Genomic DNA, 19,920 nt, shown 5'->3' on the forward strand with positions numbered 1-19,920 from the left:
TTTTTTGGGATTCTTCAGAAAAGATACTTCAGATACTTCAGATAAAAATTCTTCAGATACTTCAGAAAATTTATTCCGAACTATTCTATAATAGCTAGACCGCTGAGTGACCTGCTAAAAAAAGATCATAAGTTTAAGTTTAGCATTGAAGAAAAGAAAGCGTTTAATCAATTAAAATCTTTGTTAGCCCAAAATCCTGTTCTTTCAATATATAACCCTAAATACGAAACCGAGTTACACACAGACGCCAGCTTAGAAGGATATGCTGCCATTTTAATGCAAAAACCCCCTGATGAAAAACATTTTCACCCCACTTACTATATGAGTAGAAAAACGACTGATGCTGAAAAAAAGTATTCCAGCTACGAACTTGAAGCTCTTGCTATCGTAGAAGCCCTCAAGAAATTTCGCATCTATCTGTTAGGTATTCCATTCAAAATAATTACTGACTGTGCTGCTTTTGAAAAGACTATGTCAAAACGAGATTTGTCGACTCGTGTAGCTCGTTGGGCACTTTTGCTGCAAGAATTCAACTACATAATTGAGCATCGTTCTGGAAATAAGATGGCTCACGTAGACGCCCTTAGCCGATCTCCAATTAATGTATTTTGTGTTACCGTCGATAATATTTTACCAAGACTCAGGTCAGCCCAAGATAAAGATACTGGAATTAAGACTATAAAAGAACTACTTAAAATTTCGAATTATGAAGATTATTGCAATAGAAACGAAATTTTGTATAAATTTGTTGATGGCAAAGAATTGGTGGTTGTGCCAGAAAATATGCAAAACGAAATTATAAGAACAGCTCATGAGAAAGAACACTCTGGAATTAAATATACGGAAAAAGAAATCGAAGAATATTATTTTATACCCAAACTTAGACAGAAAACAGAAAACATCATAACAAATTGTGTTCATTGCATACTGATGAATCATAAAAGACGAAAGAAAGAAGGACTATTACATCCATTGCATAAAGAATAATTTTAGTGCTTGCCAGGACAAGAAAATAAAGACTGTAATTTTTGAAGATGAAAAAATAATTGCTAAATAATTTGATTTTTGAAGAAGACGTAAAGAAAGACGAAAGAATTTAAAGACGAAAGACGTAAAAGATGACGAAAGAATTTAAAGACGTAAAAGAAGACGAAAGAATTTAAAGACGAAAGACTTGAAAGAAGACGAGAGAATTTAAAGACGAAAGACGTAAAAGAAGACGAAAGAATTTAAAGACGTAAAAGAAGACGAAAGAATTTAAAGACGTAAAAGAAGGTGAAAGAATTTAAAGAAGAAAGACGTAAAAGAAGACGAAAGACGTGAAAGAAGACAAAAGAATTTAAAGACGAAGAAGTTCAAGACGAAAGACGTTTAAAAAAAAGACGAAAGACGCTAAAGAAAAAAGACCAAAGACGTTGAAAAGAAAAGAAGACGAAGCCTTTGAAGAAGAGAAAAGACGTGCAAAGATGGAAGAGTGAACGTGCCTGAATTGATACACTTTTACCTGAAAGATTTTTTTTCATGAAAGACATTAACCTAAAACATTTAATTTTCAGATATCAATTATATTTTTCAGTCTGCTCTGCTTTTTCTTTTTTATTCTTTTTAGAGTCGCTGGAGGACCAGCCGAAATGCAGGACGGCCGAATCTATAGTGCCAGTTCCAATCTATAATACCAGTTCCTGTGCTGTAAGCTGATCTAGCTAAAGATCCAACCAGATTATGACAGATTATGTAAGCTGCAAGTTAGACCCCGTGCAAATTGCAAAAAGACACGAGAGACACGGGAGCGCGTAATGGAACTAACAAAAAAGGAGACGCTGGTGAATTCCAGAGAGGGGCAGCGATGATGACTTTTTTTTAACTTCACGATGACGAACTCATTTATTTTGTGTTATTTCTGTGTTTGTTTACCGTCCATCTTTATGTAAATTTAGCGTTTAATATATGTTTTGTTAAAGTACAGTGTCTCTCATTTTCAAAGACGACCACTCATGCCGCCCACACACACACACACACACATATATATATATATATATATATATATATATATATATATATATATATATATATATATATATATATATATATATATATATATATATATATATATAAAATCAGAAATGTCTTCACCATACAGTACTGTAATTTTCGTAAAAATAATATTTATTTCATTTAATAAAGTATAACTTACTGTTTAGTCAGGAGAGCAGCTATTTGAATCTCCTATTTTTTACCATACAAAATAGGAGTGATTGCCATTACATAGGAATAAACTGCTTTAACTCTGAACCATGATATCTGTACCTGGAACTGTAATACGGTACGATTTCCTTAAAAATTTAATAAGATGCTGAAGTAGCTCATGTTCAAATTAAATTATAGTACCGAGTGCACAACTATGAAGTTCGACTTATGACGACACGACCTTTTACAGATATTATAATACATACAGATATCTATGATTATAAGCTTTAAATAATGTTTTATATAAAAAATTAGAAATTCACAACTAATTCAAAAGGTATTTTATTTGATTTATAAAAAAAATATTATGATGCTTGTAATACAACAGAACAAAAGACACCACACACATTTTAACATCTAAACACGTGCACCCCTTAAAATAAATGCGTTTTACATTAATATGTTTTCTGCTATGTGCATCACAGAAGACAATTATGTTATAAATTGCTAATTTGCAGCACTTAGTTTTATCACAGAAACTAAAGTGCTGTAAAATACTGCGTATTTACATATTGACGTGCATTAGCAATATAAATTGTGCTGATTAACTACAGAAACTAGTGATATTAATTGCTCATTTTCAGTGAAGCTTTCAAATATTGCAATAATATTTGTATTAAAAAAAACTGCACCAAAAATATCTATGTTGATCAAACCTTGATTTAAATCCAACCAACACTCTTAGCAAGATGTGTTCGAAAATTTCTGTCTCAACTTTTCGAAGCGAAATTTCTATTATATTACCCCCTCTTTACATTGTTTAGTACTTTAGTTATACTCTAATTGCATGTTTATGAAGTTAAAAAAGTTTACTTTAAAATTTACGTTCCTTTTCCCAAAATAAAATGTAATAAATTAATAAATAGTATTTAAAATGTTGACAAGGGAAAAAGTTTGATGTTACTAAAAATATACTATTTGACAGCACAATATTTTTCAATGATGGCGTAGATTGGAATGCAAATCAAGGATATGAAAAGCGAAAATTCATGGGTGAAATTCCCTAATATGATTTCCAAATCATGTCATCTGCTACTACATGGTAGTAATTTTAAACAAATTAGCAGGTGAACAATAATTGAATTTCGTTTGAAAATTCAACAAGTTCCAATCAACATATATAATCCAACATCAATATAATACAAATAAAATTCTATTCGTCAATGTGTGCTCACAGTTCCAAAGCTGAATAAGGATATTTTAAGGCCCTTAATAATATCCATAATGCACAGGCACAGGTATAGGTTTTTGTATGTAGTAGCCTTGTTGACCACCTCCTTGTGCCCCACCGTATCCAGCCTGATGTCCACCCTGTTGCCCTCCATAAGCAGCACCATGACCAACATCATGCTCCTTATTATGTTTAGCCTCATGTCCATAGACATTCTTGTGGTATCCACCCCCACCATAGTTTCCTCCATATCCATCTGAATGTTTTTGCAGATGACCTTTGTTGTGATGTCCAGCATCATGGGATGACGCATGATGGGCACCACCATGGTGTTTCTTAGCATCTTCAACGTGGTGATGCGCGTGTCCTTTCTTATGCTGTCCTGCTTCATGTGAATCGTGACCGGCCTTTCCAAATTTGTGGTAATCATCGCCGTGTTTCTTTTCATCGTGATAGTTCTTTCCCCCATATCCCTTCTGGAATTTACCCCCATGATGATCGTAAAAGTCATGGTGATCTTGATATTTCTTTTTGTAATCGCTATCATGGAAATCATCATGGAAGGTTTTGTGTTCTCCATGCTCTTCTTTGTGATAGACATTCTTGAATCCTCGGCTTTTGTGGCCTTTGTCTTTAAAGACCTCACCCCCGACTTTGTTTCCTTTCTGACCATGACCTATGAAAAAAAAATGTTAATATTACGTAGTTTTTATTACACTAGTTAATAGCATCATGCAATTTTGGAGTGGATTTTTCTCAACTGCACTAATGATTTTAAGTTTCATAGCTGAGTTCCTTCAAAATACTTTCTGACTTCTCTCATCCATGAACCATAGTAATTTATTTAAAGATTCATATTTGAGGAACAAATAACTACCTAAAATTTTTTTTCAGAGGTAGTGTGACACGTACTGGCCAGAAGAAGGGACAGAAACTTATGGAATCATCCAAGTTCGTTTAGTGGAAGAATTAGTTACGGCTACTTATACTGTAAGAACTTTTGCTATAAAGAATGTCAAACTAAAAAAAGTAAGTGTCAAATTTATTCCTATTGAGAATTTAGAGAAATTTATTTTTTCAATTTTTAACTTTCATATTTTGAGTAAATAAAATCATATTTTAAGTGAATAAAAATTATAAGTAATAAAAATTAAGAATTACATTGATTTTTAATTGTGTATTGATTTTAATTAGTTTATGTTATGTGTTGTAATGTTAATTATGTCCTTAATTACTTTAATATCATTATTGTAACACAATGTCCTCTGATGTAATGATTTAAAAAAAATGATTTGCCCCGCAGTGGACTGATCGTTAGGACACGGTTCCCAGCAGATCACCGAAGTCATGCATCACTGGCTACGGTCAGTGTGCGGGTGGGTGACCACTTGGATCAGCCTGCGTAGGGACCGAGGGTGTGCGGTATTGGTCCTCGTTAAACTGTTCCACCGTAAAGTGCTCGACTTCGCGTGCAGGTCGTCGGGCTACCGAAGCGGGGGTGCCATCCCCTCTGCAGAGGATCAAAATTGTGACGGCATGTCTTCGGATCATCCTCGGGGATGTTTCTCAGACCGTCGCCAATAGCCCATTGTGCAGCTCTAGTGCGACGTAAATGAACAACAACAAAATACTGTATTAAACACAGTTACTAAAAATAGTTATAAATTATAAATTGATTTAAAAAAAAGAGGAAAAAGAAATTAAATTTAAATTTTACACTACTGCATTTTTTAAAAAGTAATCATAGTCTCACTTTTAACTTGCATTAAATTCTTAAAATTCTTTTAGATTACTTTTGTGAAGTCAAATTGTAATTAGAAAAGATGAGAGGGTAGTGTAACAATGAGAAATTATGGAAATAATTGATATGTTTCATACTGATATATATTTGTTGATGACGCTAGTTTCTTTATTAATAAAATTTCCATGATGATTTTTTTCAGCGATTTTAAACAATGCTTTTTTAATATTTTTTATGCCCAAATTAAAATAATTTCTTTTAAAAAGAAGTCGACTTTTTTTCAAGTGTTGCATATATTTTTCATACATTCTACCCTCATTTGTCTAACTATTATATGTATCTTAAAAAAAATCGTTATGCTTAATTTTAAGAGTCTTATGTTAAGAACTTAATTAATCAAAATAGTAAAACAGATAATTAACGTAAACTAATGAACTTTTAAAACAAGGAAAGATATTTCTGTAATTAGTAAGTAAACAGTTTGAGTTGGACTGCACTGAAATTTATTAGAGTGGTAAGATAAACTTGTCGCTTGGAAGTTTTAATTGGATCCTAGATAGTGAAAAGAAAAGCCTATAGATGAAGGTTTATTGATAAAATAAAGATAAGATGGTAAAAGTAGAACGAAATTTTCCCGCAAGTTAAATTCACTTATTTCTAATATAAAAACGAAAACTTTTTCTAAGTTTAATTAATATGGTTTTAAATTTCTTTCCTAAGAATTTTCCAAGGAGATAACGCAAACTTTGATTCAATCTTTACGTGCACTTAAAAAAGAGTTCTACAATCATATCATTAAAGCGTGATAATAAGTTTGAATACAATATGTCTTAAAAATTATTGTTGCAGAAATCAGCTTATTATCAAGAAATTTTTTTTGATTATAAACAAATATTTTTAAAAATATTGAAAAAAATTAAAGCATGAAGAATAAAAAGAACTTTTTTTAATAAGCGGAATACTTGTACATTTTTAATAAATTAAGAATTGCATTATCTCGAAAGCGAGCTTTATTCATTATTAAGTAAAGGATATTTTTCTATTAAGTTTTAATAGTATAGTATCTGTTATATTGATCTCGCTAATAAAACTTATCCTATTTTTATAATGGATAAATAAGTAAGATTTAATCGTGTTTTTAACCAGAAACGGAATTTTTTTTCCTTCCCGGCAATAGATGATTAGCAGTATTAAAACAGAAATTCATTCAATTTGTTTATTAATAAATATTTTTTTAAATCTCGAGAAAAGGAATACTACTAATAGCAGCATAGATAAATGCAAAATGGTTTTTGCCGGATTTCCCCCCCCCCTCATCCCTTGCACCAAAATATTCAGTTGATTCGAATTTTATATTTATATGGGTTTTACCAAATTAAACTAAATGGAAACGTAATCACGTATTGCATGGGTAAAATTAGAGACTGAAACATTTTTCATGACCATGAGACCAGCGTGCGACTAGTAGAAAAAAAAAGACATTTAATTCCCACCATGGATTAAAAAGCAGCAATCTATAAAATTTATCTTGATTTGAATACAAAAACAGTTCAAGTTTTCTCGGATTTTATAGTCATTTTATCTGTAAATTCTTGATCGATACTAGATTATAGAAACATGAAAGTTTTTTATTTTAATGTGTGGAATTTTTAGAATCGTTTTGTTTTTGTTTTTGTTTTGTAAACATACTTTATTTTACGTTTTTTAGTTTACAAATAATTATTTTTATTGAAACGTAAAATTTTTTGATAAAAATTGTTGTCAAAAAACTCTTTTTGCAAAATTAAATTAAATAAAATTGTGAGCTTATGTATACTTTTTGCATATTTTAGTGTTTGAAGTAATATGATTCTTAAAATTATGGAATGTACAGTTTAAATAGGCCTTTAATGTTATATCATTAAATTTAGTAAAACTACTTCTCAGGCATTAGGTTTTAACTCTAATAAGAAGATACAGATTTTTTTCGTGTTTATTTACAAATATTTTTCCGCTGTGTTTTGGATGTTCCTTCTCTATAAAAAAAAAAAAAAGAGATACCATTTTGTTTTTGCTTGCGTAAGGAAAGAATATCAAAAATTTTTCTTTTTTAAATTTAGTAAGTCACAAATAAAAGGAACGTTGCAATGCTACACTGAAGACCTTTCCTGAGCAACTGAATGACTGTTCTTATGGAAATCACAGGAATTCGTTTCATACAACAACGCCCCCTATAATTCGTTGCGATCGCGAATTCGAATTTAATAAATTTAAATGCTTTGAAAGGGAAATGCTGTTTGGGAAAATAAGAATAAACATATTTAGGTTTAAAATTACAACTGACGGTGAAATATAATATTTCTTCAATTTTCGATAACTTATGCTAGCCTGCATATCTGTTTCTAGTACACTTTACTTCAGTACTGCAATTATGAGTTTAGCAAGCCTTAAGGATATTAAATTTTTTCTAGTGGCTTCGCCTACTTCTATTTTTTTAAAAAAAAATATGTAAAAATGCTGTTTCCATGATAGCGCTCGTTTTAATTTGTTATAATGGTTTTTTATCAATGAAATTTCGAATTTTCGATACTGTTTCTGAACCATGTAATGCCGGAAAGAGGTGATTGCTTACAAATCACCCTATAAAAATTCGCTAACTGTAGAAAGTAACACAAAATCGGTGCTCCCGTTCTCGAGTTATTTGCGAACATACAGACAGACTATCGCATTTACATATGTAGAGGTGATCGAATATTATCCTGCGATTTACAGATTTTTCTATTTTATTTTTTTAAAAGTTGCATTATTACCATGTACTATTATTATACACAAAAAATTTCGAATCGACAGGGCAAACTGACCATTTTCGATATGCCTTTTCTCAGAGACTGCTTATGACGTCGCTTTGAAATTGTTTGGGGGATATTTGAGATTAGATCAGTTGTATGCTGCGTTAATGTTTAGCATTAACAGGTATGCTTTTTCAGTTATGAAAGATTTTTGATGAAACTTTTTAAAAAATTAAAAGTTTTCAGTTCATAATTTCTTAAAACAATTTCTACTGAAGATATGTATTAACAGTTATCACAGTATAAACGTGTGTATGTAAATATTCTGTGATAAAAAAAATGAAGCAATATTTTGCTTAGATGCTGCAAAAAGGTGAATAGAAAAAGATCAGTTTTAGCATTATTGTTAAATGCCCTTAATAATTTTGCATATCACTTCCTATTGTTAGTTTGCTATAGTTCAAGTTTATAATTTTAGCAATTTGAATGGCGATTTTAGCATGGTTTAAGCCCTATTTAATTCAATACTAAAGTTGGGATTTTAAAAATTGCTTGAGATTTTCGATTTGCTTGCTTTTAAACAAATTGATTAACTGAAATTTTCTACTCACCGCCCTGTTTTTCTTCAGCCTGTACACCTTCTTGATGGGAACCACCATTTACTATTCCTTTCTGATCCTTCCCATATTTATCGAAGTATTCTCCCCCCACTTTATGTTCTTGGTGTCCTCCATGGTGGTTATCTTTTTCATATGATTCTCCTCCTTTTTTTATACCTTCTCCATGAACAGCGTGCTCTTCTTTAAATTTTTTGTGATGCCCTTGCTCATCGGCAAGAGAATGTTCTTCATGAACACCGTGTTTCTTTTCCCCAACCTGACCACCATGACCATCATATCCGGAATATCCTTTGTGTCCACTATCATGCTCGTGGATATTGTGGGCGATGTGGCCGCCATGTTTACCATATCCACCTCCTTCTCCGCCACCACCATGACCAGAATATCCTCCACCGCCACCGCTGGAGAAGCCGATGCCACCAACACCCCCTACCAAAGGTCCATACACAGATGCATCTGCTTGCAAAGCTTCTTTAACTTCTTTTTCGTCCACTTCATCTTCGTATTCTTCTTCTTCCAATGGTTCTGGAGCTGTTTCTTTTTTGGCCATTACTATGGATGCTAGACAGAGCAGCAATAGTACCTGCAGTTAAGGAAAAAAACACATCTAAAATAATTGAAAGTGAATTAAAATTGGAACGCTTAGGAAATTTCAGGAGTTTTTTTTTTTAAAGTTATTACTTAATTTCATTTATTTTTGCGATATTGACAATTTGATTATTGGCCATTATTTTTTTTTGTCAAAAAAACTTTGTCTGCATTCAAATGAGGTTTGAATTTGGTACACGTTGTAGGCATCATAATAAAAAAGATTGAATTTGAAGAGAACTTATAAAGTTAAGGATTTTTTGCAACTATTCACTTTTTACTGGATTTAACCTTATCACCCCTAATATTTACCATATTCAACAGCATTCCTCTTTTAATACTGCAGCGTGTGCATATTTTAATACTTACACCGCCTAACATTGAAAAAAATATATAATTCTGATGGGTGTTTTTTCCTAAAGTTAATATGTCGAAAATTCTTTAATTAAATCTTCTATAATGAGAAGGTTAAATTTAATATTCTATATTTATTTACTGTTCATTTTTTATTTTTACAACTTGAATACCCATCTTTATTACAGATTTTAAAGATTCATGTAATGCAGATTAATACGGTAAATTGATTTGTAACCAAAATAATGCATTGATATAACTTATTTAATACTAAAATACTTTACAAAAAGAAAATGATTCGGAAAAATGTTGATTGTTTCTAATTTACTTTTAAATTAATGTTCTTGAGACCAATAGGGCACATTAAACCACTTTTCTGTTATCGATAAAAAGTTTGGTAAAACTTGAATTCAAATTTTAGCATAAATGACTGCAAATTTTCGCTATACTTTAAAATCAGAAGGTATTAGATTGTTAATATCTACATATATTTGTCTTACATAGTATTAATACAACGGGTATTTCTCTAAGGCTGCAACATTTGACACAATTTAAAAATATCTTCCAAATGGCTGGGTCAAAGGACGGTATGTTTTTTACTGCAGTTTATTTAATTATTTAGCAATATTTTTCACTCCTCTAAGTTCATCGATTTTTTATTTGCATGAAAATTAAAAGAAGGGAATTTCTATTATTTTAAAGGACATTGTTAGGGTAACAGCATTTTTATAAGTTATTAAACGTCTGCATTAGGAGCAGCTAATGTTTAATTTCGAACAAGCAACAGCTAACCACTATCTAAACATTTAATATCAACTTATCTTCCTGATAATAGCTAAAAAAATAATTTTATATTCAATTTAGTTTAAATTTTTCTTAAAGAATTCGTCCAAACGTTTTTTTTATAAAAGAAGTGCATACAAAAAATAAAATTTAAACAAATACAGATTCTGATGGAAAAATGAATTTATTGTTTGTGATATGATATTTTGGAAGTCAAATATGTAAGATGAAAAAAATGTTAGCGAAACAAGACTATGCAAACGCTGAATATTCCAGTTAATTCATCGATTCTAGTTGCAAAACTAACACTGAACGTACCTACTTTGCGGCACAACTTAAATTTCTTCTGGTATTAATTTTTTTAAAAAAAGATCAAAAGTTTTTTAAATTATTTAAATCGGATTGTGAGAAGTTCCGCATCCTGCAAAATTTATTGATTTTAAGTTTTAAATGAAATCACGCAAGCTCCTAAAATTCGGAAACAGAGTTTCTTCCACGTCTAATTACATTCCAATTTTCAGTATTCGAGAGAGTTCGTTTCAAATTGTAATTGGAAAACTTTGAGGCAAGCATTTAATGCTCTGAAAATTATTATTATTGATAAATGAAATATCATACTTTATTTTTATATCTTATATCCGCCGTTGAACAGCCGACCCAATTTTTGGGTTTACGGCTACTAATATTCAACCCCGTAGCTTTGTAATTTTTTAACCAATCCAGAAGACAAGGAAACTCCTGGATCAGTACCCCCCGTAGGTATTGATGAAATATCATATTCACGTAGTACTAGATCTTGAATACTAAGAGTAACGCGTTCAAGAAGGAGAAATGTCTATGATCAGGCTTGGAGCCAAAAGTTGCTAGCATTCTAAGAAATCAACACACCTGGTTGCATATCAACAAACATAAATATTATATTTCGTTTGATGACGATTTAAATCTTGCCCTGTAACTACTTAATAATAAAGAAAAATAGAGTTAAGTGATGAGTTTTTGAAATAGAGATAAAAGAAACGATAAGGCAAAAGTTTTCGAAACCAAAATTTTCTTTTTGTTGAGCAACAAAAACTATAACCATCATCTCTTTTTACTTTCGTAATATTACTTTTAGTATTGATGAATTTAAAATTAAGGCTTTAATGCATGTACGAATTTTTGGATGCGTACATTCCAAATATAGAAACTAGAAGCTTATATACTGTTAAAAATTTTATTAATGCAATTTATTATATAAATATATGAATGATATTTTAAAAAGAGATCAAAAGCATAGTATTGTTTTTGTTTGTTTTATATATAGGACAATGGTTTCTTTTCTTTTAAAGTAAACCAATTCTCTTTTGTTGAAGTAGTAAATTTCTGATCTGAACTATCGATTTAAAACTAATATAATTTCAATTTTTCCAATATGAAATCGTGAAAAAGAAAACTCAGTAAACAATGGATTTTATGTAAATTTAAGCTTTTATTCCATTTTACCCATTGTCTGCGATTCCATATTATCTAAAATTTCCTCCAAGTCAGATGAAATTTTCATAAATGACGAAATAAATGAGCTAAAAAAATAACTCTTCTCTTACTCTATTGCGAAATCCAATTGGACATTTTATTTGAATTTATCTGAGCCATTTTGTAATTTGAAATAATTTAAATTCTGTACGTCAAAGAACAATAGAAAGATAAGAAAAATGCTGTAAACGTTCGGAAGTTTTCTAAAACTCGACTGAAGGAGTAATAAAATAAGACGTTATTCAAGTCATGATAACGAATGAGATTTAGATTTATTTTAAAACAAAAATATGGGTTGAACCAACAACTGCTTGCGACAAAAGCTTCTAAAGCCTCAGAAAAAATCTGATCAATGGTGCCCCATAGTATTAGCACATTTTAACCGTAATATCGAGGAAATATATTAAAATATCGTTAACCATAATGACGTTTTTTTATAACATGATATATTTTATGTTTATAACATGAACTTTAAAATAATTTAATAATAATATGGCTCAAATTCAGCATTTAATTAAAGTTGCAGCAATTAAAAAGATATTATGGATCTGCAAACTTAAAATTTTTTGAGAGTGAAATCGTATTAACTTTAAGAAGAAATGTAAAATATAAAAAAAAATGATTAAACGTCTGTATTAATTATATTGCTTTACTTCTGTTATTTAAACGTCGAAAAATAAACTGGAAAAGTACATATTTTTATTTAATTTGCTTAAATTTTAACTACTTAGCAAACAGTTTTTATGTATGTGTTTTGTAACGACTATCTTTATTATAAACATAGCAGTTTAACGAGTATTCGTAAGGGTACCGAAATTTTCCATTTGAAGCATACCATTTGAAGAAGCTTTAATGCAGCTTTTCAATTATTTTCTCATTATTGATGCAGATAGAATTGAGTTTCATAGTTTTTCTAAAATATTTCACTGGATGTTATTAACAATTTATTAAATAGAGCAGTTTAACTCTATAGTTAAACTTTATAAGATTTTCTTAGATGTTTTCCGAAAGTCTTATAGTGAGCAACATTATGTCAACATATTTGCCATTAAAATAAAACAAAGAACAATGTTAAAAATGTTGAAAAAACCTAGAACAGAATTAAACTCACATTTTACAAAACAAATAATAAAATAGTCTAATTTAATTATAAATTAAGTTTAATTTCTGTTAATAAAATAAAATGTTTGAGCTAAAATATGAAGTTTTCTTCATAAACGCTAAAAAGTCTAAATGCTGCATTATGATATAGATTAAAAAAATACCTTTATTTAGATATTCTCGCAGCATTGTTAATGCTAGTGACATTTATGCTAGAAAAAAAAGCAATACGCTATCGTAATCTAACTAGTCATCCCCGATAATAGAAAACGAAACTTGTTTGATTGGCAATCAATCTGATTGCTCAATATTTTGACAGTGTTTTTGTATCTTTCTGACTTAAATACTAATTTCAGACTAATAATTTGTTTACTTTTTCACTTCCTAGTGGACACAATCGACTTGGTACAGTAATTATGAGGATCATTTTTACTATGGAGAGTAAAGGCTAAAGTAATTTTTAGTATCCAAGAGTATAGTTATTCCCTTTCTATTTATGATGTATTCAAATTATACAAATATATATATCAAATGAGAATTTTGCAAAGAAAAAAAAAAGAGGAATAATAATTAAGTGTAAAAAATATTTTGAAAAAGAGTCATTCCAAAAGAAAAGAAAATGCCCAATTCAGCCTTTTGATACACGAAAGAAAAAATTTTGGTAAAATTACGATATTTGATGGTAATGCCCTTCCTGGTAGAAAAAAAGCATAGTTCTGGTTTATTAAGCCGAAATATACGATATGTAAACTATTCATCTGATAATTTTTCCGTTCTTATGGCAACGACTATCTGGAAATTCTGGTTTTCAAAACTATAGTTCTTATTACCACATTTCTAGTAAAAGATACAAAACTAAAAAATAAATTTAGCCGAATAAATGGTTGTTTATGCCATGCTCTAAGGTGTCATTACAAAATTTCAAAAGTTTACCATATTTACCAACTTTTATTACATATTATAAAACCATATCTTATTGTTGATTTTACCAAATTCATGACCCAAGCGCTTCCGTAAATATTACTGAGATTTTTGGTGTTCCTATTGAGACAGAAATATGATAAATGTTACCATATTCTGGTAATTTTGACCATACTTTTTTTACTCAGTGTAGGAAATGCTGGTTCGAAATAATTTTCTTTGTTTCGGTTGTTTCCTTCAATTATTTTCATTTCCATGGGGATAACATAATTTGTTAGGTCGTGGTTGAATAATTAACTATTTTAGAGCCAGAAGAAGTTTAAGTTGTGCCACACAGTAAGTGCATTCAGCGTTAACTTAATTTTGTGATTACTGAAAAAGAATAAAATTAAAAATATTTTTTCTTTTTAAAAATGTACTGGTTAGAGTTTTCCGTTAAAAATTCAATAAAATTTTTTTGGAAATTTACTGTGCTTCTCAATATTTTTTATTTAATGACTACAAAAATTTCTTGACAAATCGCTAATATATTACTTATTTTCTCTTCAATAAAAAATAATTTTTTAAAAAAAAAATTAACACAAATATGAAAATTTAGATTTGTTAAAAACCCGAATTCACTACGCAAACTTTTATTGATTCTACATTGTTGCATTTTTCAGAGCTTAAATTTTTAAAATCCAATTCTGGTGGCTTATAACTAATTACCAATATTTGTAACTAGCAACGAGTATTTTCTTTAATTAACTGTCCAAGTTTTGGTTTTACGTAAATAAAAAATGTATGCATATTATTCTATGGAAATGCGCATTGCACTCATATTACTTTAAATTAAAAGTACAAATTTCATACTAGAAATTCAAGATTAAAAATGTTTAGAACAACATTGTTCTGCAAAACAAGGCTGCAAGACTATAAAAGAAGAAGAATGTTGTTAAGTACAATGAACATTGTGCTTAGTTTAATACTGAATTACATTAAACTAAGGTTATTATGATCTAAGCTCAAAAACTTCAATTTCATTGTTTTTACTAGTTGCTTTTTTTCATCAAATTTTAAGAAAACTATTAAAACGAAGATATTTATAAATCATCTATCATTAGAAATAATTATTAATATTTAATTAATAATATTGAATTAATAATATTAAATTAATGATATTGAATTAATAATATTAAATTAATAATATTAAATTAATTATATTAACTGTATATCTTCTTAGTTACAATAGTAATAACAATTAAATAATCTAATATCATATCGAAAATATCATTTTGATGAATAAATTGGTTTTTCATGCCTATGAATATTCAAAAATTTAAATCTTTTTATATTAAAAAAAATGAGGAAGTGATATATTCCGTCTGTACAATTTTAGAATAAAACGTTTTTCATAAAGTATAAAAAATCAAGAGATATTCATTACATTTTGTCATGATACTTATTATACGCTCCCTAGCGCATCTAATGGTGCCTCTCATAAGGAAAAGTACGCCAAAGCTATCGTAGAAAGTTAAAAAGAAAGCAATGCTTCCTGGTTGTTTATTATATTCTTTTTTAAAATAAACAAGAAAAAGAAATATTTTGAGATAAATAAAAACAAATTTTAATTAGAAAACGACACAATTGAAAGTTTTTCTTAAAAAGAAAAAATTGTTCCAGTGAATAAGTTTATTTAAAGGGGAGAAACGCTATGAAAAGATGAAAAAAAAGCTTTTTTTCCATTTTTCTGAAGAATTGTTTTGTTTATATAATTTGAAATTAATGCTAGAGCATCCAGTTTAACTATTTCAAAATGTAAGAATTCTGTTAATGAATTAATGTTGGACTTTTTACATGTTTCATAAAAATTAGGATAATTTTTAATCGATTCCAAAAACATGAGTGGTGAAATACCGACATTTTTTTTTTTTTTTTGCATTAAATCACAGTTATAAGCTGTTCAGCAATTGATTTTGATGAAACTGAAATATTTAAACTGATATCTTAGGTGATAATTTAATTAAAAAACAAGCACGATTCACAAATGGGAATTATTCCAGAAGTTTTGAAGGAATAACTGAATCATATTCACTAATAAAAACAATATGATAGAAACAGTAAATTTTTTAATCAAAATTTTTGCGATTCACATTTATAAATATCACAATTAAAACCTTAAATTTGTAAACTTTTTTAGATCAATTCTGATACAATTAACTCCCTATTTAGTAATGAAGGTTTGCTAATGTTTAAATTGCTTAATCCAAAAAGTGATTTATTATCATTAATATTATTTAAACCTATTATTAAAGGTATATTTTAATTTTAGTTTGCCTTTTTTGAGTGAAAGATAAAATCTTCCAATTAATATTTAGTAAAAAAGAGAAAAATATTACTTATTAATACAGAATGTCTATTTTTAAGATATATGAATCAGAATGCATTATTTTCACATTTAATAAAAATGCAATTTGATTAAAAAATAAATTTTTAAATGGGTTTTTTTGTCGAATTACTTTTTAATTTTACATTTCAAACGTTAAGCAAAATTTGTCACATTGTGACGCATTTTAAAATTATAACGAAATTTTAAGGAAATTTATTAATTATTTTAGAATTTTTTAAGAAAATCCCTTTAATCAAAAGAGCTATTTGCATACGAACAGCTTCAACGTATTACTAATAAATAATTACGGGCTTTTCACGTTAAAATTATAAGAATGCTAAAATTATAATCAGAACTATATTTTTAAAAACCAGAACGTCCGGTAAAATTGAAAAATTACCAAATTATTAGTTTAAATAGAGTATATTTTGGTTTTATTAATAAGAATTATTATTTTTTACCCAGGAATTTCATTATCATTCAGTACGGTAATTTTGCCAGAATTTTTTTCTCCGAGTGGTTATAACCGTTTTTTCTTTTTCATACATTCATATTTGGATTCGACTTTTTTTTTCTGCGCAGATGTGTTTATAGCTTTCAATGTAAAAGTCTCTCAACGACGCAAATTAAAACGAAAAAATCTTAATGGAAATTTTGTTAGCTTTGTACCGTGCATTAAATAAAGAGCCAAATACTATGAATAATAAGTATTGAAATACTAAGATAGCCAAGTATGTCAAGGAATTTTAGATTATTTCTAAATTAAGATTTAATTAAGATTATTTAAGATTTAATTAATATTTGTGAAAATAATTTTGAAAAGTACAATAAATTTTAAACACTGCAACAATTTGCTATATTTGGAATAAAAATTTATTTTTAAAAGTGTTTTTTAAAATTTATTGGTAAATGCGCGTTAAGCTTGATATTATTTTAAGCTACAGGAAGACCAAAATCATGCATAATTCAAGTCTCAAGTGAAATTGCCTAAAAATCATTCGATTTTAAGAAGCTTGTTTCTGGCAAGAGACCCGAGATTCCGAAGCATTTTTTTACCATGCCGAATTTAGAATAGCGTTTAGTTTTGTTGCTGTAAGAATAATAAATCTATTTCAAATTTCGCACTTAACAGATTTCAGATTCGGTTACTAGTCCTCTATATGCAATCAATCAATCATTTAAATTACACTGCAATATTATTTTTCCATAATTGTTTTAATATTTTAATAATTCTAATGGTTACTTTTGGTATTAGACTTCCTGCTTTGGTTTTTTAGAAAATTTTCAAAGCTAATAAATTTAAAAAAGTCAATCACTAACAAGTCAAAAATTTAACACTTTCATCTCAACAATGATGCGCGCCTTTGTCCTACCCTCTGCGTTTTGAGTTTCCAAGCAGTACTAAAATTAAAACAAAAGGCGAATTCGTTGAAAATTAACTACAATTAATAACCGTATTCATTAATACATCAATAGATCATAGAAAATATTCCTGGAATATTATCTGATCCATCGCGATAAAAGAGTTAAAGCCCATACAGCTTAATTTTTTTCAGGTGAAAAATAAGAAGATGGTTATAAATTTTAAAATTCACCAAAAGTTAGCTTTAATATTTAATATTTATAAAAGTTTTAGCTAATAATATTTTTAATATATTAAATGTTTTCAATAAATAGTTTTTTTTTATTATTTAGAAATGGATCTTTTTTATAATCGGATGCTTTCATCAAAAACCATTCTAATTATACTTCATTGATTTTTTTTTCGCAAAATTTATTAACCCCTTGTGTTTAAAAATTACGTTATAATTCTATGCGGAGAACATTCGTATCTATGCAATAATTTACTTTAAAACTATGACTAAAAATCTTAAATTGTTTAAATTTTATTAAATGTTATTATTATTTTTAAATCGTTTGGAAAATAATAGACACACTTCAAAACTAATACATACCCAAGTGAGTTTAACAGGTGTCATGCTTCTGCCGCTAGACTCCACGTACTGAAATGGTTTTGGGTATTACTCCGAGTTAAATATTCTAATGTACTGCCTTTGTCCTTTGGTCAAGTTACTACTGGCCTCTCGATTTCTGTGGAGTATCATTTTAAATATCGTTTATGTAGTGGATCATGAAACCGAAACGAATAAAAGTTTGAATTACCCACCCCCATCGTGACTCCTCCCATCTTACTAGAAAAATACCGTAAAAAACAGAGCAAAACTGGTTCTTGTGAAAATGTTCTTTCAGCAGAAGAATGAAATGATGCAGTTTAAAAAAATCGTCTGCTGAAGAAAATGACGATTACTGGACCTCGAAAGATATTGCCAGATTCGTGATTATTTTTTGTTGGTTTTAATGCTTTGATGCACGTGACATTAGGGAGATTTGTATTATCTTGAAAGGTGTTGCATGAAAAGTTACTATTATTTTTATTCCGTATTTTGTTCTTATGCAGAAATAATTTAAGATTAAGAAAAAAAGTTTTTTTTTTCCATGCATGTATTTATTCACACGCACGTATGACAAAATATAATCACCATCCTATTAATGACAGCATTTAGGATTTAAATGACAGTTTAAATATGTTTAAAATACTTCATTTTGTTTCTGAAATCAGACCGTATTGTTATTTGTTGCGTAAGTTTGCAAAACCCAATGAACTTTAGATGTTTTTCGTTGTAATAGATTAAATTATTAAAGAACAAGTTAATAATGAGGAATTCTTCGTTATTGAAAGTTTGAGGAGAAATATTCGTATTTGTTGGTTCGCAGTAAAATGGTCGTTAATGGAGTTCGGTCGTTCCTTGACTTCGAAATGTTACCGAAGGTACATGATTTTTCGCAAGCAATTTTAATTTTACTCAGTGTCATTTTCTTGGTGCAGAAATACCACTTGTGTTGGCGTTATGAAAACTGGATAAAAAAAAATCAGCTTCAATAAAAATGGCCTTTACTAATATAATTAGGAGCAAAAATAAATTTACCCTTTATGAATGATAGAGCTGATTTAAATAAATAAACAATTATGTTTTTTTTTCTTCTTCTTCTAAAAGTTTGTATTGAATTTTTTACCATAAAAATCAGTTAGCTTTAAAAAATGAAAAGAGATTTGTTTGTTTGGGATACTTAGTATTTTCTAAAATAACGTTTTTCTTTCTAATTAACTCCAAAAATAAATCATTGATTGTAACATCAGGTTGACAATCTCTTTCATAGATCGTCAAAAAGAGCTTTCTAAGTAAGTGTCAATCATAAATATTTTGAATGCATTTAAATCTACTAATTTGTTTAGATAATATTTTTTGCTTTGATATTTTTTCGCATTTCCTTATTTGACCTTTTCTGAATAAGATGCAAAATTTTCCCGGTCGCTAGGGGAGGTTTTGATGGTCTCTTCCAAAGGGTTTTTTCAACACAAAGTCTTTGGAAAAATTCCCCACCTCCCAAAAGTGGTCGCTGCATGGAGGTTGTCTTTCCTGAAGGTTTCACTGTATATATGCAAAAATATGTTTGTGGTGTTATGATTAGACCATAAACAATTGTTTTCCACATTTTTCGCACCGACTGAAAAAGCAGAAAATAGTTTTCCTTTTTAACAATTTCGAAAAGTAGTTAGTAGGACAAAAACATCTCTGCATACTGGGATTCATTTTAACAACGAATTAATTATGATATTTGAATAAGACAAACGTTTTTAATCACATATTTCCAGAAAAGGCTCTTTGAATTTTTAAATTCATAAG

The 19,920-nt window shown here is 28.9% G+C and overlaps 1 protein-coding gene across 1 annotated transcript; it reads right to left on the reverse strand.

Moving 5' to 3' along the window:
* Positions 1-2,513: 2,513 nt before the first annotated feature.
* LOC107451533 (uncharacterized) lies at positions 2,514-18,285 on the reverse strand. The gene is made up of 3 exons (XM_016067667.4): positions 18,130-18,285; positions 8,539-9,130; positions 2,514-4,094 (listed from the first exon to the last, which is right to left on the reverse strand). Exons 1-3 carry the CDS (start codon positions 18,151-18,153, stop codon positions 3,457-3,459), a joined length of 1,254 nt encoding a protein of 417 aa, XP_015923153.2. The 5' UTR covers positions 18,154-18,285; the 3' UTR covers positions 2,514-3,456.
* Positions 18,286-19,920: the final 1,635 nt, after the last annotated feature.

Source organism: Parasteatoda tepidariorum, chromosome 7, assembly GCF_982258835.1.
Source record: "Parasteatoda tepidariorum strain Cologne lab strain chromosome 7, Ptep-v5.0, whole genome shotgun sequence".
Taxonomy (NCBI): Eukaryota; Metazoa; Arthropoda; class Arachnida; order Araneae; family Theridiidae; genus Parasteatoda; species Parasteatoda tepidariorum.

Bases quoted from the DNA above. Each gene is read 5' to 3' on its own strand.
- LOC107451533 (XM_016067667.4), bottom strand. From the start codon at position 18,153: ATGACACCTGTTAAACTCACTTGG. The intron at 9,131-18,129 runs GTATGTATTAGT...CCTTAACTGCAG, and splicing joins CACCTGTTAAACTCACTTGG to GTACTATTGCTGCTCTGTCT. The intron at 4,095-8,538 runs GTGAGTAGAAAA...TTTTTTTCATAG, and splicing joins GGCTGAAGAAAAACAGGGCG to GTCATGGTCAGAAAGGAAAC.